The sequence below is a fragment of the Coenobita brevimanus genome, chromosome 80 (genome assembly GCF_032717465.1).
Source record: "Coenobita brevimanus isolate Jiangsu-jjx chromosome 80, ASM3271746v2, whole genome shotgun sequence".
Lineage (NCBI taxonomy): Eukaryota > Metazoa > Arthropoda > Malacostraca > Decapoda > Coenobitidae > Coenobita > Coenobita brevimanus.
Genome location: NC_137033.1, coordinates 18,535,960 through 18,563,703, shown reverse-complemented (window position 1 = coordinate 18,563,703; position 27,744 = coordinate 18,535,960). Strand labels below are relative to the sequence as shown.

At 44.2% G+C, this 27,744-nt stretch overlaps 1 protein-coding gene across 1 annotated transcript in view; it reads left to right on the top strand.

Annotated features, from left to right (window-relative positions):
* Positions 1-27,744, top strand: part of LOC145409290 (uncharacterized) — a 155,068-nt gene that overhangs the window by 88,249 nt on the left and 39,075 nt on the right. Inside the window, exons 10-11 of the mRNA XM_080279768.1 lie at positions 1,303-1,483; positions 2,329-2,655. Of these exons, the coding sequence (XP_080135894.1) occupies positions 1,303-1,483; positions 2,329-2,655 (508 nt within the window). The remainder of the gene's footprint in view (positions 1-1,302; positions 1,484-2,328; positions 2,656-27,744) is intronic.

The window sequence follows — 27,744 nt, the reverse complement described above, 5'->3', positions numbered from 1 at the left end:
GAAATTTAGAATGGCAGAGAAATATGGTCTCCTGTGTTTTTCCATTCATCCATTATATCTACCTGTCATTATGGATCAGTCACAGAGATGGAAAATATTTATGATGTGCAAAAAGATGGAACCCAAGGCTGAGTGTGCAAAGCCTGTCCATTCAAGTAAAACATAAAAGAAAGTTCAAATTGATAAACAATATAGGGAGGTCATGATCAGACGACAAGAGTTAGAGTCTGCCTAAGTTCGATCAGATTAGCTTGGGTTATGTTACTTTAAGTTATATCAATACGCTAGGTGAAGTGAGGTGAGGTGAGTTGAAGTGACGTGACGAGACGTGACGTGAGATGAGATGAGATGAGGTGAGAGGAGGTGGGGTGAGTGAAGAGAGATGAAATGAGTTATCGTGAGGTGAAGTGATAGAGGTAAAGTGAGGTGAGCTGCTGTGAGATGAGGTGAGGTGAGGTGAGGTGACGTGAGGCAGTGTGGTTGAGCGGTAAGGCAGAACCCTGTCTCCTAACCACTACATGAAACCCACCACAATATTTACACCACCAGTCCTTGTCAGCGGCTTGTATACATCTCCTCCCCACCCCCACCCCACCTGACATAGGTTCCCCCTCCCCCCCGTCTTTCTCCCATCACTCTCCGTACACCTTCCCTGGCCTTGCTCCCCTCCCCCCAACTTTATCTCCCCCCATCATCTCACCTAGTCCCCCATCCCTCCCTTCATCTCCCCCAAGCTTGTCCCCTTCTCCCCAACTTTACCTCCCCATTACCACACCAGGTCCCTCACTCCTCCATCCTTATACCTCCCCTATCCTTGCCCATCCTCCTCCATCCTATTAACTTAAAATTTACTGTTAACTACTGAAATTCATTGCCTGCCCTACATATACTCCTGCAGTCATAAAACATTAATCAATAAAGTTTCACTCAAGGCAGCAATTATATTTTTTTTTCTAGTATTTTTATGTATATTATAGAATGCTGATGTTTACCTTTTCGGAAATTATAGGTCTCTGCAACAACCTCCATCTCAGAATCTACCGATTTTCGATAATTTTGTTTGCCAAAATCGTCGTAAACATCACCCCCACTCCACTCACACCCACTCACCCCTCCTCCCACGTCACTCACCCCCACTCACCACCCATCTCATCACCCAAAAGCACCTCCACTCTTCCCACATCACACCCACTCACTCCTACTACTTCACTCACCCCCACACCACTCATTTCATCACCCCGACTCATCCGTCTTCCCACATCATCCCCACTCACCCCACTCAAGCCACTCCCTCTCCCGCAGGTGTGGTCTGGCAATGTTCTGGTGGCCAACGTCAGCTCGTCTCGGCCCCAGTTCAGCGTGAGAGGCCTGCCCCCCGCCACACGCCTCACGCTGGTTCTCTACACAGCCACACCACACGCACGCTCATCTCCACTCACGCTACACGCCACCACCAACCCACGCTACCCGGTACACTTCACAGGTACGACAAGCAAGCAGTTGAGGAAAACGCACACACACACACACACACACACACACACACACACACACACACACACACACACATTCTCTCTCTCTCTCTCTCTCTCTCTCTCTCTCTCTCTCTCTCTCACACACACACACACACACACACACACACACACACACACACACTTAAAAACCTACATCCTAGGTGACATAAGAAGCCTCGCAAAACCTTTTCCTTAGCGACTTATTTTTTCATACCACCCCTTAACACTCTCCCGTGCAGTATATCATCTTTACATTGATATACTTTCCACCACAAACATACTCGGGCATATCGAGGTATAGCCAAATCCCGGGTCTTTTTAATGGGGGTATATATTGGATGGGCAGCTTTATATAAACTGGTAACATATTTTTTTTCTGATGCAGTGTAGTGAGTATTTTCATGATATAGATTTGGTTATAAGGATATTAAACTCTTTTTCTTTTCAATTAACTTGGCCTAACATTGCTATCCTTCCATTATTATTATTATTATTATTATTATTATTATTATTATTATTATTATAACTATTATTATTATCACCTCAACTCTTTAAAACCATATTAACCTGGCCTTTCTTTCCATCCACAGAGGTACCATTATTATCATCATCATTATCATCATCATCGTCATTATTATTATTATTATTATTATTATTATTATTGTCATTACTATCATCATCAACACTTTCTTTTCATGTTAAAGTAACCCCGCCTTTTTCTCATGCACTTCATCATTATCATCATCATCATCATCATTAATATCATCATCATCAACAACTTTCTTCCCACTAACACCACCTATCTTTCCACCTACAGCGGCGCCACCCACCCGCCCACACACCTCCACACCCCCACCCCCTCCCGCCCCGCCAACCCCACTTGACTCCTACGGGTGGGGGGAGATAGTGGGCGGGGTGATAGGGGTGGGGGCAGCCTTAGTCATAGTGGGGGTGGGGGCGATGGGGGTGTGGGGGGCGTGGGTAAGGAGGGGGTCGGGGGAAGGGGGCGAGGAGGGGGTGGAGGGCGAGGGGGGGCAGGAGGGGGGTGAACTCAGCAGCAGCGTAAGTCAGCAGGAGCATCAGCAGTTACAGCAGCACTTCCATCAGATCTCACCAGCAACCGCTCTAGCATCAACGGAGACTGGTGAGCGATAGATAGATAGATAGATAGATGGATGGATGGATGTATAGATGGATGGATGGATGGATAGACAGATGGGCGAGTGCATGGACAAATAGATAGATAGGTAGATGGATAAACATATGGATGGGAGAATGGATGGATGGATGGATGGATGGATGCAGTAGAGAGAGAGAGAGAGAGAGAGAACTCAAAGACGCACACACCTGCAGGGAAGGAGAAAGGAAGATGCACAATTTACCTTCCAGGTAATTACTGTTCTGATGATCAAGTTGGAAGGGTCTCTCTCTCTCTCTCTCTCTCTCTCTCTCTCTCTCTCTCTCTCTCTCTCTCTCTCTCTCTCGGCATTTTTTTATCCATTACTTCATTCACATACATTTTTCTCTTGCACATACATTTCTCTCTCTCTCTCTCTCTCTCTCTCTCTCTCTCTCTCTCTCTCTCTCTCTCTCTCTCTCTCTCTCATCACCTCGTCTATCATCACAACCACCGCTTTCCCTTTTCCCCTTCCTCATGTAATTTACTGCCCTCTGTTTTTTTCATCTAATTTCATTCTCCTTTCATTATCGTTTTGCATATATTTTCATCTGCCTGTATCAGTATGAGTATCTATCTTTATCTATCTATCTTTCTATATGCCTGCCTATATTGACTACAGCATACACTATCATCTCTTTATCTATCTCAGTCTCAACCTGTTTATCTATCTATCTGCCTGTCTACCTATCTTTTTTCTTCCTGTACCTTGGTCTACTTATGCCTGTCTATCCATCTATCTATCTACCTTGTAATCTATCCCTCTATCTATTTATCTATCCAACCCTCTCTCTCTCAGCCAGGTACCTCCCAGTCCCCAAATCTTTTCCACTAATTTTAATCTCATACCAAATTACAAGGGAAAAACGTACCTAATACTCTCCTGAATTTCACATTGCATCGCTCATTTCTCCTCATAAATTGTGCTAATTGCTCAGGCTGGTCTATTGGCGTCGTTAGGAGGTGCAGGATTTTTTTTTTTTTTTTGGGGGGGTGGATTTTTTTGGATTTTCTTTTTTTCGGTCTTTTGTTGTCTTTTTTCTTTGTATGTGTGGACTTCGTCATTGATGCGTCAGTTTGCCTCTGCTATTTTTTCATATGGATGGATGCAAAGAGAGAGAGAGAGAGAGAGAGAAATTAGGTTGATGGGGACTTTGTCAGTCTCTTTTGTTTTCTTGCCATGCATTTTGCGGGTGCCTTATTGTGTGTGTGTGTGTGTGTGTGTGTGTGTGTGTGTGTGTGTGTGTGTGTGTGTGTGTGTGTGTGTGTGTGTGTGTGTGTTCTCATTTTCAACTTATGAATAATAGCAGAAATATTTGTTCTTATTATTTATTAGTATTTGTTTTTATTAGCACTATTAGTTGGTGATAAACAGTTGTGTTCAATTGTTCATTTACACCATCTCGGAATCGCGTCGGAAACTAATTATGTCTTTACTAAATTAATCACCAATAATCAAATGGCCGTCATCTCGCTACAAAGGACTGATTAACCTCAATTATACTGCTACGCCTGAGCGAGAACACAGTGACATCTTGCTGACCTCATTAACACAGTAGCCTAATTGGATGGGTTACAATCTCCCCTCATTAATCGCCTCATTAGCCCAGAAGTACAGAGCGGCGATTAACCTGGATTATAATCATGGACTGGTTAATCAACTGCATTGTCTCAACCCTAATGAGATTCTGGTTAACTAGTGGTAAATATCAAAGGCGGAAATTGCACCCCTGCCCTGTACTGAAAACGTGTTGTGATGATGCTATGCTGTAGCCTGAATACTGAACACGATTTATATGTGGGTGAAATGTACGTGGATATAATATGTGGGTGTGGATATATGTTCTGTAATGGGAGTATATTTGTATGCGGGTAAAATATGTGGGTATGTGTGGATATAATGTGGATATATGTTATTATATGTAGGTATATATATGGGTAAAATATGTGGATATGATGTGCATGCATGTGGGTATAAGGTGGAGGAATATGTGGGTATAAATATATTAGTATAAAGTGGATATGTGATGGAAGATGTGGGTATATGTAGGTAAAATATGTGGGTATAATACGTGGCTATATCGGGGTAAAACGTGTAACCATTATGTGGGTACAGTATGTGAGTTTTTTGTGGTTATAACATATGGGCAAATGTGGATATATTTTGGTAATATGTGGGTATAGGACATAATTAGGGTATATGTGAGTATAATATATGGAGATAATAAGAGAGTATAATTAACCTGACCACATCCCAGCGCTATGACTTAATGGGCTGGCATCTGGCGTTATTAGAGGATTAATTGACTGAGAATGTACTATTAATAAGAGTCTCGTCATTTTCCCCATTTCCCTCTCCACTGGCTGTGAAAATCAGTCCAGTGAGTTTGAAATAAGTGGCAATGATACACGCAAGCACACACACACACACACACACACACACACACACACACACACACACACACACACACACACACACACACACACACACACACACACGTATACACACACACACACACACACACACACACACACACACACACACACACAAATAAATTCATCAGTGACAGCTGCTGCGGATTCACCAGACTTTATTTTCAGAGTCAGTGAGGAATAAAGCACATAATAAAGCACAGGAGGGGAAAGGGCTTTAAATTTTTCCTGACAGTATATTGTGTTACGATAGATACAATTTCTAATCTATATTTTTCTCTTTCTCTTCCAGTGGAGAGCTTGTGGAAGAGTTCTGTGATGATGTAATCTTATAATCATATAAATATATATAAATATATAAATATAATACTTCTCCTTTTATTCCCTGCTTGCCTATCCCTATTCCTTATCCACTATTTCTACCTCCTCCTCTTCCTTGTTCTTCCTATCCTTCCAAGTTCCCCTTCCCTTCCCTTCCCCTTTCCTTTCCCACTTCCCATCTTTCTCCTTTCCTGCATTGTCTTCTTCCCAATCCTTTTCCTTTCCTTCCCTTCATTTCTTCTCCGCATCCCTTCCTTTCCCTTCATTTCCTCCCCACATCACTTTCCTTTCCCTCCTTCCCTCACGCTTCCCCTCCCCTTCCCTTTCAATCTAATCTCTTCCCCTCCCTTCCCTTCCCTTCCCTTCCCTTCCCTTTCCTTCCCTTCCCTTCCCTCCCCTCTCCACGTCCACTCCATTCTCTCTCTCCCTAATCCCTACCCTTCCCTCACCTTATACCTGGCTCCCACCTTCATTTCTACACCCACACCTTTCATCCTACACCTGGCTCCTACCTGCAGTTCTTCACCCACACCTCCTCTTACCCTACACCCATCCCTAGTCACTCACTCTACACCTAAACCCTTTATATTCCTACACCTTCACCTCCCCTTCATCTTGCACCCACACCTTCCCCCACCCTACACCCACATCTCCCCTACCCTACACCCACACCTCCCTCACCCCCTCACCCTACACCCACATTTCCCGTACCCTACGCCCACATTTCCCCCTCCGTACACCCATACCTCCCTTGTCCTACACCCACACCTCCCCCCACCCTACACCCACACCCACACCTTCCCACTGGGGCTTTTGACTGCCCTTCGTGGTCTATCATGATGTTTGTACCTTTGTATTAAATGGTCAGAATATTTGTGTCACCTGCCTTTCATTAACCTGTGATTTACCTGATATGTTACTTTAAAGGGCGCCTGGTGGTCTAGTGTGTTAAGGCCCTCCAGTTAGATATGCCAGTAGGGGTATAAGTCCGAGAGGTGACTTGGTTCGGTTCAAATACAATGCCGCTCAGGGAAAGGCGACTGGTAACACTAGCCTTAAACGTCGGGACTGAGTGGCCTAGACTAAGGCCTCAACACTCCTACCGAGAGAGAGAGAGAGAGAGAGAGAGAGAGAGAGAGAGAGAGAGAGAGAGAGATCACTGTGCCATTACGTAGACAAACAGCTTTACGTACTATTCATCAGTTTTGAAAGATGATAATGACATAAAAGAAAATTAAGGTGTAGTCTGAAAAGTAAGTCGCTAAGGAGGAGGCGCCAAGAAAATCTCCCACCTCAAAGAGTGTAAGTACAAAATTAGGGAGTGTTGCGGCATCACGTGGATATATAATAGTCCTCTCAGTCTCGCTGGCTTTTACTTACCCACTAAAGTTCCTTATTCTCCCACCTAACTCTCCCCAAACAGATTTTCAACGAGGTAAGTAATCACACAACGTCACCCACCTCACTATGCAACTTAACCCAACCTAACCTAAACTAACCTAACAAAGTATCGTAACCTAACCTAATTTAGTGCAAAGTGAACCAAAGTTAACCTAACCTAACTTAAACTAACCTAATTAAACCCCATCTAATCTAATCTAACCTAACCTAGCACCTGAACTTACCCTACCCTACCCAAACCCAATTCAACTTAACCCAGCCTAACCTCATCTAACCTCGCCTCACCTCACCTAAGCATCCGGCAGCACATTCCCAACGAGGTAAGTAATCAGTGTAAGCCTCCACCATCATCCACCTCGCCACACAAGCCGGCGTAATCTCATCAAGCCTGAGGACAGATGTTATGGCGTCGTTAAGTTCATGTAGAGGCTCCCATCCGGCACAGGCCCCGGTGTGGGTAAACAAGATGGCAGTGATGGAGTGCAAGGAGACACGGGGAAGGGGAGAGACCAGAAGGAGAGAGACATGGAGAGACACAGGAAGGAGACATGGAAAAGAGAGACACAGGAAGGGGAGGCACGAAGAGGCATAGAAAGGAGAGACGCACGATGAAGAGACATGGAGAGAAAGGGGAAGGAGAGAAAAAGAAAAGCACGGGAGGGACAGACACGGGAATGAGAGACACGGGGAGACGAAGGGAGAGACATGGAGGAGACAGGGAATGCGTTGTAGGGAAAATGGAAGGGAGAGACAGGTACACCTATACAAGATGGCGTGGTGAAGGTCGAGACACAGGGAAGAGGAGAAACAAAGACAGACAGGAAGGGAGAGAGACTGGGAAGAGAGAGATAAGGAGGGCGTAGTACGGGGAGGAAATGGAGGGAGAGGGTAATGGAGAGGAAGAGAAGATAGACAAGATGGCAATGACAAGGGCAGGGAGACACGGGGAAAGGGGGAGAAAAAGAGAGCTTGAGAAGAAGGGAGAATGAGAAGGACAAGAGAGACAGAGGAGAAGTAGTAATGAGAGGAAAGGAGGGCGAGGGACATGAAGGCGAGAAGACAGGTAGGCAGGGTGATAATGATAAAGAGTAGGGAGTCAGGAAATAGGGAGAGACAAGGAGAGAAAATGGGAGTGGTGCATGGAAGAAGGAAATGTAGGGGAGAGACAAAGACCAAATGGAGGGGAGAGAAGGACGAGAGTAGTAAACGAACGGAAATGGAAGAGGGAGACAGGTAAATACTGTAAGGTGGCAGTACGGAAGGGCAGGAGAGAAGCGGGGAAAGGAGAGACATGGAGAGAGAGGGAAGGAGGGAGAGAGACATGGAGAAAATGACAAGAGAGACATGGAAACTGAGGAGAGAGACAGAGAAGGGAAGCACAAGAAGGGAAGAGACAAGAAGAGAGAGAGACAGGAGGGGTAAAGAGAGAGACAAGGAAGAGAGACAGAAAGGGCGTATAAGGAAATGAGGAGGGAAGAGAAGTAAACAATTTGGCAATGATGAAGAGCAGGGGCAACAGAGTGAAGGAGCAGTTCAGGAGTGATATAGGGGGGAGCGACAGGAAGAGGAGACGAATGAAACAGAGACAGTTGGAGGAGAGAAATGAAAGGCAAAGGACAGGTAAACAAGACAGCACTGATGAAGGGTAGACGGCAGGGGAGACAGAGGGGTGTAGTATGCAAGAATGAGGGGGAGACATTAAGGGATGGGGGAGAGATAGGAGAGGTGGAGATATGGATGAGAGAGGAGACAGAAGCGGTGCAGGGGTGGGCGGGAGAGAAGACAGGAGCGGTGCAGGGGTGGGTGGGAGAGGAGACAGGAGCGGTGCAGGGGTGGGTAGGAGGGGAAACAGGAGCGACGCAGGGGCGGGCAGGAGGGGAGTCACAGTAACAACAAACGCAGCAGTCTTCATCTCATTAGTCCGCCCTGGGATTCAGATTCTGGAGGATTTCGCTGTCGCAATACTGAAGTCAATTACGGTCGGCCGGGCCTCATTAGAACCCTTTGGGATGTCAAAAGATGTAAAAAGATCCACGACTCCTTTACGAAATTATGTTCTGTGTTTCCTCCTACTGAACTGTTTTGGGACTAGACTTAACGGATTTATTCAGTTAGTTATTTAGTCGCATAGTTTTATTGTCAAACTACACCTTGTGATGCTATTTTCTTTTAATATACTCTTCCTACTTCCAGATAATTTTACCAAGATTAAGAAATGGCGTCACACATCATTCAACCCATAAAAATCTCAATTTCACCTCCTAAGCAATAGCCAACAGCAATTTTTTTATACCAGAACCTCATTAACGGTAGAAAAAAGAAAAGGAAATATCAAAAGCAGCAGCAAATCCAAAGACCATTACGTAGTACCGATAACATACACTTTCAAATAATCAAGAAGTGAGAAATATTTAATAACGTTATTCTTTCTGGCGCCAAAAGAGTTTATTTAGCTTAGGCCCTACCACTCGTCCTTAGGTTAAAAAAAAATAGTAGCCTCTCAGAACACGACATCTGCTGCTGCCTCCAGACGATTTTCTTCAGGTCAGCAGTGGCCTTCGTCGTCCAAGATTAATCATATCAATCTTGACGTATTTTCTTGGATTATTCCTGCTACTTCTAGACGGTTTTATTTGGCCTGGGATTCATCTCCAACAGTGAAGGGGTTTAGACTATATTTACAACAATCTCTAAAGGTCTAAATGTCTCAAGATGGATAGTCTGGTGGAAATAAGAATAAGATACGAAATACGTCCTCGGATTGAAGGGATTAACAATGACCCCCAAAGTTCAACCGATTAGTTCATATAAATCAGCGACCCCCTCCCATCCTTCTCTCCCTCCTCCTCCTCCTCCTCCTCCTCCTTCTCCTCCTCCTACCTCCCTCCTCCTCCTCCTACCTCCCTCCTCCTCCTCGATCACCCCCACCACCACCATCCAACCAAGGCACTCCATTTCTTCATTCATTAAAAGATAAGGTTAATTGCCTTCCCGTAATTAAGGTCCCTCTCCTCTCCTCCTCCTCCTCCTCCTCCTCCTCCTCCTCCTCTTCCTCCTCTTCCTTCTCTTCTTCTTCTTTCTCCGGCCCCTTCCGTTCATCCTCCCTCCCCTAATCTTTATAATCTATTCGTTACTAAGGTTTCGACGCCGAATCCGAACAAGGTTTCTTTTGACGATATTTTTTACGAAGGTTTCTCGCAATTTTTACGAGATTATGGACACTGTTATTAATACCAGACTGGGTAATATATTGGACGTTATAATACCAGACTCCTGTGATTATCATATCTGTAATTCCTGCCTGAGTTATATTATTACAGTAGGAATTATTCGGGACGCTGTAATACCAAATGGACGTACACACACACACACACACACACACACACACACACACACACACACACACACACACACACACACACACACACACACACACACACAAACAAACACAAGCATACCCACATCTCCACAACGAACATCCCAAACAGGTCATCACCCCTTATCATGGCACAGCACTTCAGCACATGAACAAACCAGCACAACCCATCAACCATATTTCAATGGGTAAAGAAAGAATATAGATTTTTACGGTATGTATGACTAATTTTGTCTGAGAGGGGCAAATGTCCGAAAGTGCAGGATTACCGGGAATGTATGAAAGACTTCCCGCTCACAATATGCAGTAAGAGACAGAATTTCACGCAATATTCCAACTCTTCTGCTTCTCACTTTTTCTCTGCTGGCTAATATTCCCCAGCTGAGAGAGACTGGGTGTGTTTTTGTGCCCACATATTTCTTTTTTCTTTTTTTTTTTTCGTCAAGGAGGGAAGTAACTATCATATCCTAAGTGTTATACAGACGTTGCTGAATACGATACTCTTTTTATTCCAACTTGGCCCAGATTTTCGTCCATTTGCATCTAATTTCACGTAGCTCAGCGGCAGAAAAACATGACAGTCCAGCTTAAAATCCTTTCAGTAGCACCTCTTCGTGACAAGCACCATATTCTAGTGTTGGTCTATTGCTACAACTCAGCACTTTCGTTCAGTTACACCTTATTTCACGTAGCTCGGTGGCAGAAAAAGACAACACACATCCCTTCCGTAACACTTCTTTGTGACTAGCACCATATTCTAGTGTTAATCTATTGTTACAGCTCAGCATTCGAGATAGAAAGAGGACAATTTTAGGCCAAGTTAGAGTACAATGAGTATATGCTAACTTCTGTCCCAACCTCTACCTCCCGACTTCGGCCAGGAGCCATAAAAACGAGAATGAATGGGCGAAATTTGGTCAGGAGGGAAGGCAAAGGCGATTAAAGCTGAATTTTGTACAAACTTTTAAAAGCATCTGAAAAAGCCCACTGCATGCAAATCTGTTATTAATTAGACATATGTTAGCTAAAAGTCACTAGGGTCGAGTGTACAATTTTACTGCGTCTTTTAGTGCTGGAGAGGGACGCCTTCACGTGGTGGCACTGATTTAGCCGGGAGATGGAGCTGCCTGGTTATACAAATGTCCCTTCATCCCCTCCCTAACCCCAAAAGGACGAAGGTGGACTACGGAAAAGGTGCAACACTGTCCTTCACTCCACTGTGTTCACGTTAAGATAAGCTAGGGTTGGAACTACTACAAAATACTATACTCCTTTCACCTCAGTTTGATCCAAATTTTCGTCCCATGTAGCTTATTCCACGTAGCTCAGTGGCAGAAAAAGGCATTACTACTGCTCCACATCCACAGCACTTCTTCGTGACCAATGTATTCTAGTGTTAATTGATCGCTACAAGTCAGCAATCAGGATGGAGGGATGGCAATTTTAGGCCAAGTTGGAGTGAAAAGAGTATAGTACATTCCTGGCATAACCTGACCACAGTTACTCCCACCTTTCATTAAAATTTCTTGCGTGTCTCCCCGTGGGAATTAAGAAACACAGAACAGAGTCGAGCAAGTAATTAGAGCATCAGGTAGCAAGATAAAGCCCAGCCGATAATCAAGAACCCAGACCGAAGTACATGACGGCCCAGAGGTGAAGTGAGTGGACAGGTGAGGTGAGGTGAGGTGAGTGGCGAGGTGAAGTGGTTGGAGAGGTGAGGAGGTGAGCGGAGAGGTGATGTGAGGTAGATGGAAGGTGAAGAGGTGATGTGAGGTGAGGTGAGGTCAGAGGAAAAGGAGGTGAATGGAGTGAGAAGAGAGGTGAGAGAAAATGTAAGATTTGTTTTTTCTTTTCTTCTGGATAACAATGGAAGATTTTATTCAGCTGGGGAGGAAGGGAACTTAAATCTGGTCTCTCTCTCTCTCTCTCTCTCTCTCTCTCTCTCTCTCTCTCTCTCACACACACACACCCACACACACACTCCAACCTACCCACCCACACACACACACACACGCACACACACACACCAATCAGAGGTAAGGCAGTGTTTGGAGTGGCGGTGCAGTCATTATACGGCATTAATGAGGTTCTGGAGCGGGGGGGGGGGGAAGGAGGTCACATTACACGAGTCACAATCCCATACGAGCACCATGAGTGATTATGGGGGTGGGTGTTGTTTTTTTTTTTTTTTGTTTTTTCTTTTTCTTTTTTTTTTTGAGGGGTGTGGGATGATGGTTGGGGTTGAGGATAAGGATGATGGTGGTGGTGGTGATGATGATGATGATGATGATGATGATGATGATGATGGTGATGATGATGAGTATTACCCTTTACTATCTTGTGTGTCACTTAAATAATTCCCGTATCACCATACTCAGCATAAATAACAGAGAAATTTATGTTTGCCAGCCATGTCCAGAAATAAATCGCTAGGGAAGAGGTGTTAGGGAGCTTCCTTAACCGACGAGAATTCGGACGCTAGTCTTCAAAAAAAAACTCGTAACATACCCAATAAGCAAGATGAGACGATAAAAATATGAATAAAAAAGGTTGATAGATATGCAGATAGGTAGATAGATAGATAGATAGAAATAGATAGATAGACTGATAGATAGATAGATAAGCAGCGGGGAAATACCTTCTCTCCGCCAGGGTAAAACAATTTTCATCACAATATCCTCAGAGTGCTTTCAATATGGCGTCTCGTTCGCTTCCTCGAGTGCAGGCAACGTCGAGCCCATCTTGTTACGCCCCCCCACTTTATCAGATACCGACGGGAGGGAGAAGGAAAGAATGCAGCAATATTTTAGTACTGAAATTATGCTTACAAGAGATTGGTTATTATTTTGAGAAAGGAAGTAGCAGTTACTGTTCCTTAAAATAATCTAGGAGTGCTTTCAAGATGGTGTCCCCTTTGCCTCCTTGAGTGTAACCTATTTCATAAAGCCCTAGGATAAGTCAGGAAGAATGCAGGAATAATAAACCATTTACTACGCTGGGTGGTAATCATACAACCAAATTTGGGCGCCTAGTGGTTTAGTGGATAATTATTGCGCTCCACTCGGATTGAGCCGGTGAAGGTTTATATCCATGGGGTGGTTGGGGTTGATTGCTCATGTAATGCCACTCAGGGATGAGTGAGGCTGGTCACTCTCATCTTAAATGTCGGGACCAACTGCCTAGCCCCGGGCTCCTACGCTCCTCATGGGGCAATGTAGGATTGGATGATGGAAGGACGGATGGATAACAATACTAATATTAAATAATAATAATAATAGCTGGCGTATGGTTAAATTATCGAAAAAGAAACAATCTCATCACAATATCAGTAGAGTGTTTCCAAGATGGCGCCCCGTTCGCCTCATGGAGTGCATCCTATCTCGTTACTTCAACCCCGGGATGGAGGAGGCAAGGGATGCAGCGTGTAAATGAACCGCGCAAAAATACAGTATCGAAAATATGTCCGCGGGCGTTTGGTTAATGGGAAGTAGATATTTACAAGGTGTGAGCGTGAGGCTTGGAGGAGTATTAGCCGGCCGCTCCAGCTCGGTATTCCCTCCATATTGCTTTCCGTTACTGGGCAATATATACTTTCACGGGGAGGGGAGAATACTCGAGCGCGCTCTTCCAAAGTGATTACAGTACTGCTAGTGATTTCCAAACTGCTCATGTTTTGGTGATTCCGGCCACGAGATCTTTGAGCAGGTTCTCTTTTCCCCAATCTAAATGTGAAATGAGATCTTGGATTAGCAAACTGAAGGCCCAGTGAAGTCCACAGAATATGAATTTGAGAGTGCTCAGAGAGAGAAACAGAAACTATAATGCTACCACCTCAGTGCGATAGTCTTTTCTTTCTATAGGTTTTTGTTGCTGATACCAGACGATTTTATTCAGCTTCAGAGAGTCTCCTGGTAGTAAAAAAAAGTTAGTGAAAGCTGAATTTAATCTCTCCAGTTCGAAAAGTCTCCCAAGAGCAAGAGATAATCGTCTGAAGATAGAGAAATACAGAAGAAAAGGCGTCATAGTACAAAAGACACATATTTTTCTGAGGACCTAATTTGTAACTTAAGTGTTGACAGTATCCTTCATCCCCCGAACTGCTTCTCTTTGCAACTCGCTTCCACAGAACACTTTCCCCCATTACTTCAACCAACAGCAGTTCAGGTCCAACTGTTGCAGATTTTTGATGACTGGAGACACCTGCAATCTAGTATATGGATTTTTTTTATATTTGTTCTTCCTTCCTCTGCTGATCTTCTGTTTTAAAGAGTGTGGCGAACTCAATAACGCACGAAATCCAACTGTACACAGGTCAAGAAACGCGAGCCACCTTGTCCAATCCTCAGGTCAATATTTGTGTAGGGGATTGCAGAGGTGGACACAAAGCAGGACCCAACTGGAATATTTCCCCCAAAGACTTCATTTCTCCTTCACTGCCTTTCTTCGTCTTCTTCTTCTTCTTCTTCTTCTTCTTCTTCTTCTTCTTCTTCTTCATCTTCTTCTTCTTCTTCATCTTCTTCTTCTTCTTCTTTTGCAGGATTTCTTTCTCCTCATGGGCTTTTTTCTCTCCCACAAATTTCCTTTCCCCATCCCAACGGGCTTTTCCCTCACAACAGGCCCCATAACAGGCCTTTCCCTACTTCCAATAAAAAATCATACGGAGACGAGAGACACATAGTTCACCGTTTCAGCTCAAGGCCCATCCCACCCTTATAACTTCATGCCGCCTCACCCACGACCAGAATAAATAAATAAATAAGTAAATTTATCAATAAATAATAATAATTATAATAATAATAAATATCCGGCAAGCCGGATGATGGATTGCCACCCTATTTAGCCAAAAGCAGCAGCCAGCTGCCCAACTAAGGTGACCAAGTTTAAAGGTTCTAAGTCCAATAGCCCTGGAAGTATCGCAATTTTAAAATTAGTAAGAATAATAATAATTTTGACAAGAATAATAAAGCTTCCCACTGGGATGTGGGAGGTTTTGACAACCACAACAACAATCACAACCACAACAGCTATAACCACAACAACCACAACCACAACAACCACAACCACCACAACCACAACAACCACAACCACAACCACAACAACCACAACCACAACAACCACAACAACCACAACCACAACAACCACAACCACAACAACCACAACCACAACAACCACAACCACAACAACCACAACCACAACAACTACAATCCCTACAACACACTTTTCTCCCACAACAGGATTTTCTCCACAGGCCTTACCCCACTGCCAGCCGCTCTAGGATACGTCTTAAAAGGGATACTCAGCAGCTACATTCACCAAAGCCAAATATATTCCGGCGAGGCAAGAAACTCTCAGCCGTATATCATGAAGGGTTACTCCTCCTGATGCTGAGATCGGTTCTTATCTTTTATTTTTATTTATTTTTTTTATCGTGTTGCTGAGTCTCCAACATAGTCACTTCTCATGGTGTAGTGTGCAAGGTGTTATTATTCTTTTTTTCATGTTATTACTATTATAAAAATGGCCTGAAATATTATCGGAAACATAATCCGACATTAGATGAACTGAAATAGGATCATAAACGTTGCCTGGAGTATGATAGGATATGAAGTATGATCTGAAATAGTGTGACAGTATCTGAAATATCTGAAGTATGGTCTGAAATATGCTCTGGGATATCTGAAGTATAATCTGAAATATGCTCAGGGTCGTAAAGTACAATATATTCGTCCATCAGGCTTAGGGAATACGGACATTAAGCCACGGACGTAAGGACATAAAGGCAGGGACAAACGTAGGCATGATTGACCCATTGTATTATCAAACCATTACTTAACGAGCGCCATAAAGATTAATTGCCCTGCCCGTTTTCTGTGGCTTGGAGCGGGCACTATGGCGTTCCTGTTTAACGGCGTGAAAGTGGGATTTGGAATAATGAGCTTGGATTAGATGAGGCTGTGTTTGGTTTATGTCTTCAACCACCCACGCACAAGCACACACACACACACACACACACACACACACACACACACACACACACACACACACACACACTCACCCAGCCCCACCCATCCCAGCCCAACCCGACACCACAACACACACATATCTAACCACAAATAACCCTCTCTCTCCTCACAGCATACATCCCGCATATTTTACCCATCAGCAGAGTGTACTAGAGCCCCACCAGGTATGCGGTATATCCGAGAGTGACCGAGGGCTGGCGTGTGCGCTGAAGAGAGCTTGATGGCCAGAAATATGTGCTGATGATGTGCTTGGAGGTCGCCGGGTCGGGTTTGGCATTAACATATAAAAAGGGAGGTTGATTTGAAGCACCTCTGAAAACGCTACATTTCTGTTTTTTTAAAGGTTAGACTCACTCACTCTCTCTCTCTCTCTCTCTCTCTCTCTCTCTCTCTCTCTCTCTCTCTCTCTCTCTCTGCTTTTGTTAAAATGAGTGAGGATGTGAAATTAAAGTGAACGACCTACGCAACTTTTCTGTTTTCCTGTCTTTCTTTCTTTTTTTCTTTCATTTTTCCTTCCTTCACTTTTTTCTTTCTTTCCTTTCTTCTTTCTTTTCAGATTAAGTTATTCTTTTCTCTGTATTATTATTATTATTATTATTATTATTATTATTATTATTATTATTATTATTATCAGTGACAATGAATGAAGTTGATTTGAAGGACCTCTCAAAACCCTTCCTTTTTATTTTTTTTTATAATTACGATATTTTTTTCGTTCACAATATTTAGTTCTGTGGATGAGACGGGAGTTCAGGGCCGTTTGTTTACCTCGCCGCCACCGCGTGAAGGCGTCCCTCTCCACCCCCACAGAGGGCTAGAGGTGAGTCAGTACCGTGTAAAAGAGTGTTTCGAGTATGTGAGGCAAGATCGTCCCCATGAATAAGGGATGAGTAGGGAAGGAACGTGTGGAAAGTCAGAAGGTGAGAGAGAGAGAGAGAGAGAGAGAGGGGGGGGGGGAAACAGACACGAAAAAAAAACATAAAGACAAGACAGAGGAGACAGAGAAACAAGAGAGTGACAGAGACAGACAAGGAAGACAAAGTGAAACAGAGAGAGAGGCGAAATGTCTGACATGTGTGTGTGTGTGTGTGTGTGTGTGTGTGTGTGTGTGTGTGTGTGTGTGTGTGTGTGTGTGTGTGTGTGTGTGTGTGTGTGTGTGTGTGTGTGTGTGTGTGTGTGTGTGTGTGTGTGTGTGTGTATCGGGATGCGTGCATGTGCGTGTGTGTGTCAGTAGCCTGGTATCCTCTTCCCCTTCCCTTGCCTGACTTTCCATTTACATACTTTCAATTAACACACATGAGGGACGTCCGAATTTACATCTTGCACGGCTTCAATCTCTTAAAAATGGGCATTACAAGAGGGTCCAGCTCCCAAGGCCACTTATTTAAGAGACGGAGAAAGGGGGTCCTCTCCACTTAAACCTCTTTACCAATGAACTTTTCAGCCATTCTATAAGGTGACGGATTTTAACCTTTTTTCTCATTACTATTATACTCTTTTCACTTTAACTTGGCCCAGGTTTTCGTGTCCTTTTTTTTTTTTTTTTACTTATTGAGGGAGAAGATACTGACTTGGCTCCGCGTCTTTTTCCACAGCACTTTTTCGTGACTAGCAGAGTACAGTACAGCCAATGTTTGGTTCCAACTCGGCACTGAAGACGGAGAGATGATATTTTTAGGGCTTCCACGTACCTTGCAACAGCGGCGCAACACAAGAGCCGTCATTAACAAGTTGCAAAGAGTATTTAAAGTTCAAGTGCCAGCATCCATCCTTGCCTCTCCTACACATATTGTTTTCCTCTTAGCTGGTGTCTAAGTACCTCCTTGTTGGTTATGTATCTCCTGGTTCACACACCAGTATTTTCTTTGTGTGTGTGTGTGTGTGTGTGTGTGTGTGTGTGTGTGTGTGTGTGTGTGTGTGTGTGTGTGTCCTCTCAGGCAAAACAGGTAAGGGAGAGGAGTTACAAATCACCCTATATCACCCAAAACACAACCCATGAATCAGGCTGCCTTGCACATCACTCCTTTTTTAATACACACCTACACCAGAATACACATAAATATACACAAAGGAGGGACAGAGATGACACCCAGGCCACTCAGAATCCCACCTATGGATCTGACTGGCTTTCCTCTCCCTCGCCCAAGCACAGATCTCCATACTGTCACATTTTCAGGGGACTACTGGGAAAGATCAAAGCACGCAGGGATGAACGGTCTGACCCATTTTACTGTCAAATTTCATTCATGGTGGCATCAAAAAGGGAAAGGGGAAGAGAGAGAGAGGGAAAAAGGGAGGAGGAGGGAGAGGGGGAAGAGAGATGGGAGGGGAAGTCAGCCCAGGCAAACAAGTCAAGAAAGGAAGATAAAGAAAAAAAGGAAGAAATAATGAAGATGAATTTACACCTATCAGCTCTACGAGGGTCATTTAGGCAGACATTTAATTTTCAACGTCCCAGTCTTCCCCTAGAATACGCTGCACAACAGTCGACTTTCACTTTCAGGTCCCCAGTCTTGCCGCTGAGTTAAGAAAAAAAAAAAAGGATAAGACACGCGAACCGGAAAAGATGATGTAGTTGATTTATTGAGTGGTTGATTGACTGATTGATACAGACAGACAAAGATAGATAGACAGATAGATAGACAGACAGACAGACAGATATAGATATAGATTAGATAGACAGATAAAGATAGAAGTAGTGGGAAAGGAGGTAACCAGATAATTTGAAACATGGATAGATGGATCGATAGATAAACAGATGATTGATAGATAGACAGACGGACAGACAGATAGGTAGATAGACAGTCTCTCGTAACTAAGAATAGCAGAAAGCATAAAGAAGGGACAGTACAGAATCTATCCACATTTCTTATCCATACTACAAATAACAAATTCGAGTTACGACATGGAAGTCACCTCAAGTTGTGTTTATGAATTCTAATAAAGTTATGTTCAAGTTAATTTCCGTAACTTATCTTTGCTCTAACAGGAAAATCTAAGCATATGGAAGGATTCTGCATCTTTCCTTTCACGCCTTTCCTGTAAAAAGAGAAGAAAAACGATATCTTCCCCTCTCGTAACTAAAGATTTATATTCTGCAGGAAGGGCTAGAGACAAGGAAAGACTCCATATTGCCCTTACCTTGTCCTTCCTCTAAGAACAATTCTGAATTATGAAAGGGAAGTGAGCATGATGTTTGGGGTTCCCGGGGCCGAAGCTTATATCCTTTGTACCAAAAATTTTCTCACAGTTTGCTTAGTTTTTTCATGATCCCCTTGGCTTGGTTTTCTCATGATCCGCTCAGGAAAATGTGGATTCGTTTACTCGTGATCCGCTCAGGAAATGTGGCTTAGTCTTCACATAATCCGTCCAATAAATGTGTCTTGTTTCCCATGATACGTTCGCCTTAGTTTTATCACGATCATGTACAGTATACCCGCGGCTTCGTCTCTACCAAATCAATCCCAAATTCTACCATAAGCCACCACAGCCTCCACGTCTTATCTCACTCCCTCTTCTACCTCCCTCGCGATTAGATTATGGAGTGATTGTGTCCTTGGCGCGAGAATTGGGATGCTGGAGTGAATTTGCCGGGCTGGTGCGACGAGAGAGGAGCGAACACTGGTGCATTCATCAAAGGCAGGTCTAATTGCCAGCCCCGGACACTGACCCCCACACGACCCTAACCTGTCCACCCCAAACACCCCCACACCCCCACACGACCCTAACTTGTATCCCTAACACCCACACACACACGACCCTAACCTGTCTCTCTTACACCCCCCAAACGACCTTAACTTGTCCCCCTCACCCCCCACACGACCCTTTTGCCCCCCCTCACCCCCACATGACCCTAACTTGTCTCCCTTACACCCCCACCACACAGCCCTAACTTCTTCTCCTCACCTCCCCCCTCACACACACCCTCCCCCTCCCACGCATGCCGGAGATGGAAATTACAGACTGAAAGAGAAATTACAGATGCCACTTCCTTGTCCTGATTTTTATTCTTGCAACTGACAGACGGTTTCACTCAGCTTAAAAAGGCCTTCTAATAAGAATTAAATGATTGACGTATTTTATAGATAAATATATAGATAAACAGATAGATAGATATAGATAGATAACCCATTCATATCGACAAAAAAAAGATTAGTGAGTTGCATGCAAAGAATATAAAACACGTCCCCGGGGTGAAAAAGTTATATTACCGTGTTCCAGCTTAGAGTTCAGAATATGTCACTCAGTCTGATACAAGGTCAGCAGAAAACACACACGGTGTCAAAATTCAGTCCAACATCTAACTTTTCCCAGCCAGTGGAGACTTGCCCTTACTACACCGACTCAGAACTTCAATTCAGACTTTTCCTAAGCCTTGGGGGAATTGATGGGCAGGAAAATGGTAGAGAAATAACCCAATCTCGTACAATATCAAAACTTCAAAATTGTGTTTTCCTGGGTCACGTGAGATTTACCCTTACCACACAAGCTCAGAACTTCGGTGCAAACCAAACTTTTCCCCGACAATGCTAGACGTGCTTGTCAGGGAAATGGTTGAGCAGTGCCATCTTGCCCCACCATTACACATGCCTCTACCATAATTCAAGAGATGAGGTTGAGGGCTGCGCCTAGTCACCCTTACCATACAATATCAGAGCTTCAATCCAGCCATTTCCTTAGCCATGAGAGGGGCAGAGAAATGGCAGAGTCGTGTCCCGCCAACCATTAAGCCACCACTACCATAAACCACAACCATAACCCCCACTACACCATCCCAAAACTTCAGTCCAAACCAATGCTTTCCTTCGGGGATGGGAGACTTGCGGGTCAGGGAAATGGCAGAGAATGGTCCCTCCTACCATTACACCCGCCACTACCATAACCCACGACACAGGCAGAAGGGAGGGGGGGGGGGACACCATCGATCCCCGCCGTTGTAAAGCTGCCTGGGAGGGGGAGAAGGACACACTGCCATGGATCCCTCAACTTGTCTTCTGTCAGCTTCCAACTTCCCCAATACATTGCCTCCCGCTGGTGCCCTGGAGGTTTTGGTGTGTGTGTGTGTGTGTGTGTGTGTGTGTGTGTGTGTGTGTGTGTGTGTGTGTGTGTGTGTGTGTGTGTGTGTGTGTGTGTGTGTGTGTGTGTGTGTGTGTGTGTGTGTGTGTGTGTGTGTGTGTGTGTGTGTGTGTGTGTGTGTGTGTGTGTGTGTGTGTGTGGTGAGTGACGATGTGTGGTAATACTGACTGTAGTCTGTGGTGACGCTGGTGCGAGTGGTGAGTTGTGATATTTGGTGAAGCTCATGTTGGAATGTAAGTGATATGATAATAATTTTAGTGTGTGGTGAATAGTGGTGTGGGGTGATAAGTGGTGTGGGGGTGATGTATGGTGAGTTGTGGTTGCGTAGATACTAATGTGATACGTAAAGATGTGTGCTGAGATTGGTTGAGGTGCAGCAGCGGTGTGTGACAGAAAAAGAAAATGTGAAAAGAAACTCGAACATTTCCAATAAACACTAATAAAACGAGCTAAAAATACGATCTCTTTCAGGTCCTCACGTCCTTAGCAAATGGAAATATGAGGCGCTGATTCAGAGGGCTCCAGTTTGTGTTTGTGGCGGGTGTTTGAAGTTAGTCCAAAAGAGATGGATTCAGATTTACACCCAGATTCTATTCCTATGTTTACTATTTATAATTAACGAGCTTTTATTTTATTATTTTTACTACTACATGCTTTTACCCCTTCCACAGTCAGTCCAGGGTCGTCCATTGCTGACCTCTGTTGTCACATTTATATATATGGTGCATAAAATCACTCACATTTTTTAGGACTGTCAAATATAGCATGATTCCTCTCTCTCTCTCTCTCTCTCTCTCTCTCTCTCTCTCTCTCTCTCTCTCTCTCTCTCTCTCTCTCTCTCTCTCTCTCTCTCTCTCTCTCTCTCTCTCAGCCGGGTACTCAAAGCGGGGAATTGCATTTTCTCTCCTCTTTTTTTTCTCTCTCTCTCTCTTTTTACCCCATGTTAAACGCACGTGTCGCTCTCCCACTGAATAGCTTCTCCTGGAAAAAAACAAGACACACACACACACACACACACACACACACACACACACACACACACACACTCCTTTTGCTTACTCTCTCGGCTCCTTCAATATTCCTTCTGAGCTCAAACGAAACGCAAATTTTGTCACGGAAACTGCAGAAAAAATATGAAAAAAATAAAAAAAAATAACAGAAATATATTAAATGAGAGGCTAATTGGGGGGACACAGCAGATGCAAATGCGAACAATAATTGTGGAAAAAAAGGGAAGAATAAGGTTGTGTGTGAAAATTGGGGTGAGAGAGAGAGAGAGAGAGAGAGAGAGAGAGAGAGAGAGAGAGAGAGAGAGAGAGAGAGAGAGAGAGAGAGAATATAAAGCTGGATCAGTGTAAGTACTATATTGTGTGTAGAACTTCCGAACTTCGCCAATCTTGTGTGTGTGTGTGTGTGTGTGTGTGTGTGTGTGTGTGTGTGTGTGTGAGAGAGAGAGAGAGAGAGAGAGAGAGAGAGAGAGAGGGGGGGAATATATTTTTAGACCAACAAGGGGGGGTCTGGGGGGAGGAGGGGTATCCAAACGTGAGGTCCACCTGGCCAAAAGTTTACCTTCTTATTCTTCCTGAGTTTGTAATTGGCAAGGGAAAAGATGGAGGGAGGTGGCGGGGTCTCTCTCTCTCTCACTCTCTCTCTCTCTCTCTCTCTCTCTCTCTCTCTCTCTCTCTCTCTCTCTCTCTCACACACACACACACACACACACACACACACACACACACACAAGACGCCAGGGAGTAATGGAATATTCCCTCTACTAATGACGAAGCTAAACTGACTGATTTGTTTCTTCGAGGTTTCCCTAATTGTCGAGGGGACGTCTTATCGAAGGGGTGATTTTCTTTTCTGTTTTTTTTTCTTTCATATATATATATTTGTTTTTCGGCCACGTCATTACCAGTGTCCCCTGTCTTATGATCATTGGTGAAGTGATGGAGAATGAAGATGCGTGAAAATGATGAACTTTTGCCATTTGTGTATAAATAAAGAAGAACGGCGAAGGAAAAGTAATGCTGGAGAGATGATGGTGGTAGGAGTTTGTGATGATGATGATGATGATGAAGGGAGATGAAACTGAAGGGAAGTGAGCGTAAAAGTGCTTGCTCGCTTGACTAATGAAGATAATTGCTTGATTGCACATAATTCGCTTTTGAGAGAGAGAGAGAGAGAGAGAGAGAGAGAGAGAAAATACTGATAATCACACATCCTTAACACACATAGTATAAGGAAACAAGGCCATAAAAAAGGATAAAGGCAAGTATAAGTGTCAGGATAAGGGGAAGCATAAGTGTCAGGATAAGGGGAAGCATAAGTGTCAGGATAAGGGCAAGTATAAGTGTCAGGATAAGGGCAAGTATAAGTGTCAGGATAAGGGCAAGCATAAGTGTCAGGATAAGGGCAAGTATAAGTGTCAGGATAAGGGCAAGTATAAGTGTCAGAATCAGGAAAAGTATAAGGGTATTAGGCTGCACAATATTGCCTTTTGCTTGACATTTCCTCATCCTTTTCTCAGCCTCAGGTTTCAAGCCTCTCTTGCATGCTCTTATTTCCTGCTCTCTCTCTCTCTCTCTCTCTCTCTCTCTCTCTCTCTCTCTCTCTCTCTCTCTCTCTCTCTCTCCCTTCCTTCCTTCTTTCCTCCTTCTTTCATATTCCTTCCACTTCCCCTCTCTCCTTCCTCCTATCATATCTCTCACAGGTCCCTTCTTATGCATATATTTTCCTCACCTTTCCTTACTTCCTCTCTCCTTTCCTCCTCTGTCTTTTCCTCCTCTTACCTCTCTCCTTCCTCCATTTTCTCACTTTTTTCCCATTTCTACCTTTACTATTTAATCTATTCAACTTTACTTTTTTCCCTGCCTTTCTTTCCTCCTTTTCCATCAGCATTTTTCATTTAATTTTTCCTACTTTGATTACTCTTATAATTTTCCATTTTTCCTTTTCGCCACAATTATATTTTATCATTTTTGTATTTTCATTTTTTTCGTCTTCAGGGTCATTTCCTTCCTCCTCGTTATTCTCCCTTTTTATTCTTGTTCTTAATTATTTCCCTTTTTCATTTCTCTTTCTCTTCTATCATACATTTTACAACCTGGGTCATTCATTTTATCTTTTACCTTCACCACAAGAATATACTCGACAATATATCAGAGCGATTTCACAAGATCTCTCTCTCTCTCTCTCTCTCTCTCTCTCTCTCTCTCTCTCTCTCTCTCTCTCTCTCTCTCTCTCCCTTCATTAATGCTTGTTGATCTTCCATTCTTTTTCGCCCTCTTCTTTCTACCGTATATTTCTTCTCTCTCTCTCTCTCTCTCTCTCTCTCTCTCTCTCTCTCTCTCTCTCTCTCTCCCTTAACTCCCCTCCCTGCACCTCTTCTTGCCTCTTACTGTATTCTTCTTCCGTGTTCTCTCCTATTCTTTTTCCTCTTCTCTCTTCTCTTTCTCTTTTCTGTCATTCCTCCTTTCTTCCTGCCTTCCTTCCTCTTTTTCGTCTTACTCCTCGCTTTTATTTTTCCTCATTTATTGTCTTCTTTCATTTATTATACATTCTATCTCTCTTTTCTCTCCTTCCTTCCTTCCTTCCTTTTCTCCTACCTTCCTTCCTTCTTTCCTTCTTTCCTTCCTTTCTTCCTTCCATCCTTCCTTCCTCCATCCCTCCCTTCCTTCCTTCTTTCTATATCCTGTCCTTTCCCTATTATATATTTTATGCATCTCATTTTCTTTCCTTCTCTTTTTCTTCGTTCTTACGTCCCTTCCTTCCTCCCTTCCTTCTTTCCAGCCTTTTCCTCCCTCTTTTTGCCCTTCCTTCCCATTCTCCCCTTCTTTTCTTTCCCTTCTCTCTCTCTCTCTCTCTCTCTCTCTCTCTCTCTCTCTCTCTCTCTCTCTCTCTCTCTCTCTCTCTCTCTCTCTCCTCGACACTCTCCCCTTTTTCCTCATTTTCTCCTTTTCTCTTACCTTTCCCTCCTTCTTAATATCCCTCTCTCCCTCCTTCCTTCTCTCCTTCCTTTTCGCTCTCTCTCCTTCCCTCCCTCCCTCTCTCTTTCTCTCCTTCCCTCCCTCCCTCCCTCCCTCCTTCCCTCCACATCCCACTGAACTCAAGCCTTCCGCGGAATCTCTCTCTTCCTCTAAATCATTTGTTAATTGATGGTGACGTAAGAGAGGGGAGGGAGAGGGAGGAGAGATGATGGAGGGAGAGGAGGGAGGGGGAGGGGGAGAAGGAGGGAAAGGAGGGAGGGGGAGAGGGAGGGAGGAGTTGGGAGGGGAGGGAGGTGGGGAAAGGAGGGGGGAAGTCAGGTGGAACAGGACAGGATATAAGAGGGAAAGAAAGTGGGAGAGGGAAAAGGAGGGGGGAAGGAAGGAAGAGGGAGGGAAGAAAGGGGGGAAGAAAGGGGAAGGTAGAAAGGAAGGACAGACGAAAGGGGAAATGCGGGAAGGAAAGGAAGAGGAAGGAGGGAAGGAGCGGGGAAGGAGAGAAGAGAGGGGAACGTAGGAAAGGGGAAGGAGGGGGGAAGATGAGAAGGGAGGGGAGGAAAAAGGGAGACCATGAAGGAAGGAAGGAGGGAGGGAAAGACTGGAAAGAAGGAAGAGAGAGAGACTGTGAGGAAGGGAAGGGTGTGAAATGCTGGGAGGAGAGGAGGGAGGAGGGAGATTGCGAGGACTAGGAGGAGAGAAATATGGAGGAGAAGGAGCAAGAACAGAGGACAGAGGAGTTAGGGGAAGGAGAAGAAAAAGTAATTTAGTGTTGATAGGGAGAAAGACGGAGAGAAAAATGGGAGGAAAGAAGGTAGGTAAAAGGAGAGAAAAGTGGGAGGGAGACAGGTAGATAGGAGGAAAGATAGGGAGAGAGAATAATAAAGTGAAGAGAGAGAAAGAAAGAATGAGAGAGAGAGAGAGAGAGAGAGAGAGAGAGAGAGAGAGAGAGATGGAGGAGGGAGGGAGAGAGAAATAGATGATCAGTCCGTGGAGGTCGTCTCTCACCTCCTTCATCAGTGTCTCTTCCATCTCTCCCTCCCCTTCATCTCTCCTCTCTCTCTCTCTCTCTCTCTCTCTCTCTCTCTCTCTCTCTCTCTCTCTCTCCCCTTACCCTCCCTAAATTCTTTCTTCATACTTTCCCATTCTTCCTTTTCTCCCTCCCCCTTTCCTTCCCCCCTCCCCAAATTCTCTTCAATAACTCTTCCTCTTTCTCTCCTCCACCCTCACCCCCTCCCCAATTTCTCCCCAATATTTCTCCCCCTTCTCTCCCCCTCCCTCACCCTCGCCCCGTTGAAAGTCTCTCATGACAGGCCATTGTGGCGAGAAAATAATGGTAATTAATTAGGTTTTCCGACCATATTCACAGCACCTCTAATGGGACGCTGCCCTAATTGTCCTGCCTAATGGTGGTCGATTATAGCCACGAATAATTATAGATGTATTATAGGGTCATTTATTATAGTTTGGGATAATTCTGTCTATCTATCTATTGCCAGACGCCTTAATCCCGTATGGGGTGACCACAAAAAAATCGCCTCCATGTCGCCCTGTCCCCCGCCATTTCACTGCCTTGCTCCCAGCTCACATGCCTCTCTCTCATATACCTCTCCACTCCATCCCTCCCTCTCATCCTCGGCCTCCCCTTCCCTCTCCCCCCTCCACCTCACTCACATACACTCTCCTCGTCAGTCTCTCACTTTCCATTCTCTCCACATGGCCAAACCACCTAAGTGTGTTTCTCCTAACGCTTCCTATCACATCCACAGCCACACCACAACGCTCCTTCACTTCCTCATTTGTCAGTCTGTCTCTCCATGGGACTCCACAGGCTCCTCTCAAATAACTCATTGATTATAGTTTGGGATAATTATAGTTGTGTTTTATGGGCATTGATTATAGTCACGGATTATTCGACTATAGTAACGGAAAATTATAGCTGTAGAATATGGGCATTGATTATAGTCACGGATAATTTTGCTTCTATAACGTGATGACTGATTGTAGGCATAGATTATTATAGTGCCATTATAGTTTCTACGAGGGAAGGTTATATATCGGTTTTCCATTTATATATAGCCTGTGTTTCCGGCCCCTTAAAGAGAATGTCAAGGTTAATTTTCAATATTTTTTATAATTTCTGTAAGAGTGAAACATTAAAGAAAAAAAAAACTCTGAGGTTAGTTTGGCTGTGTAGGAGTAGGTGTAGATGTAGGTGTAGGTGTAGGTGTGGGTGGAGGTACAGGTGTAGGTGTAGGTGTAGGTGTGGGTGTAGGTAGAGGTGCAGGTGTGGGTGTAGGTACACGTGAAGGTGTGGGTGGAGGTATAGGTGTAGGTGTATGTGTAGGTGTAGATGTGGGTGTAGGTACAGGTGTAGGTGTAGGTGTAGGTGCAGGTGTAGGTGTAGGTATATGAGTGAGGAAGGAATTAGAGATCTGTATTTCTA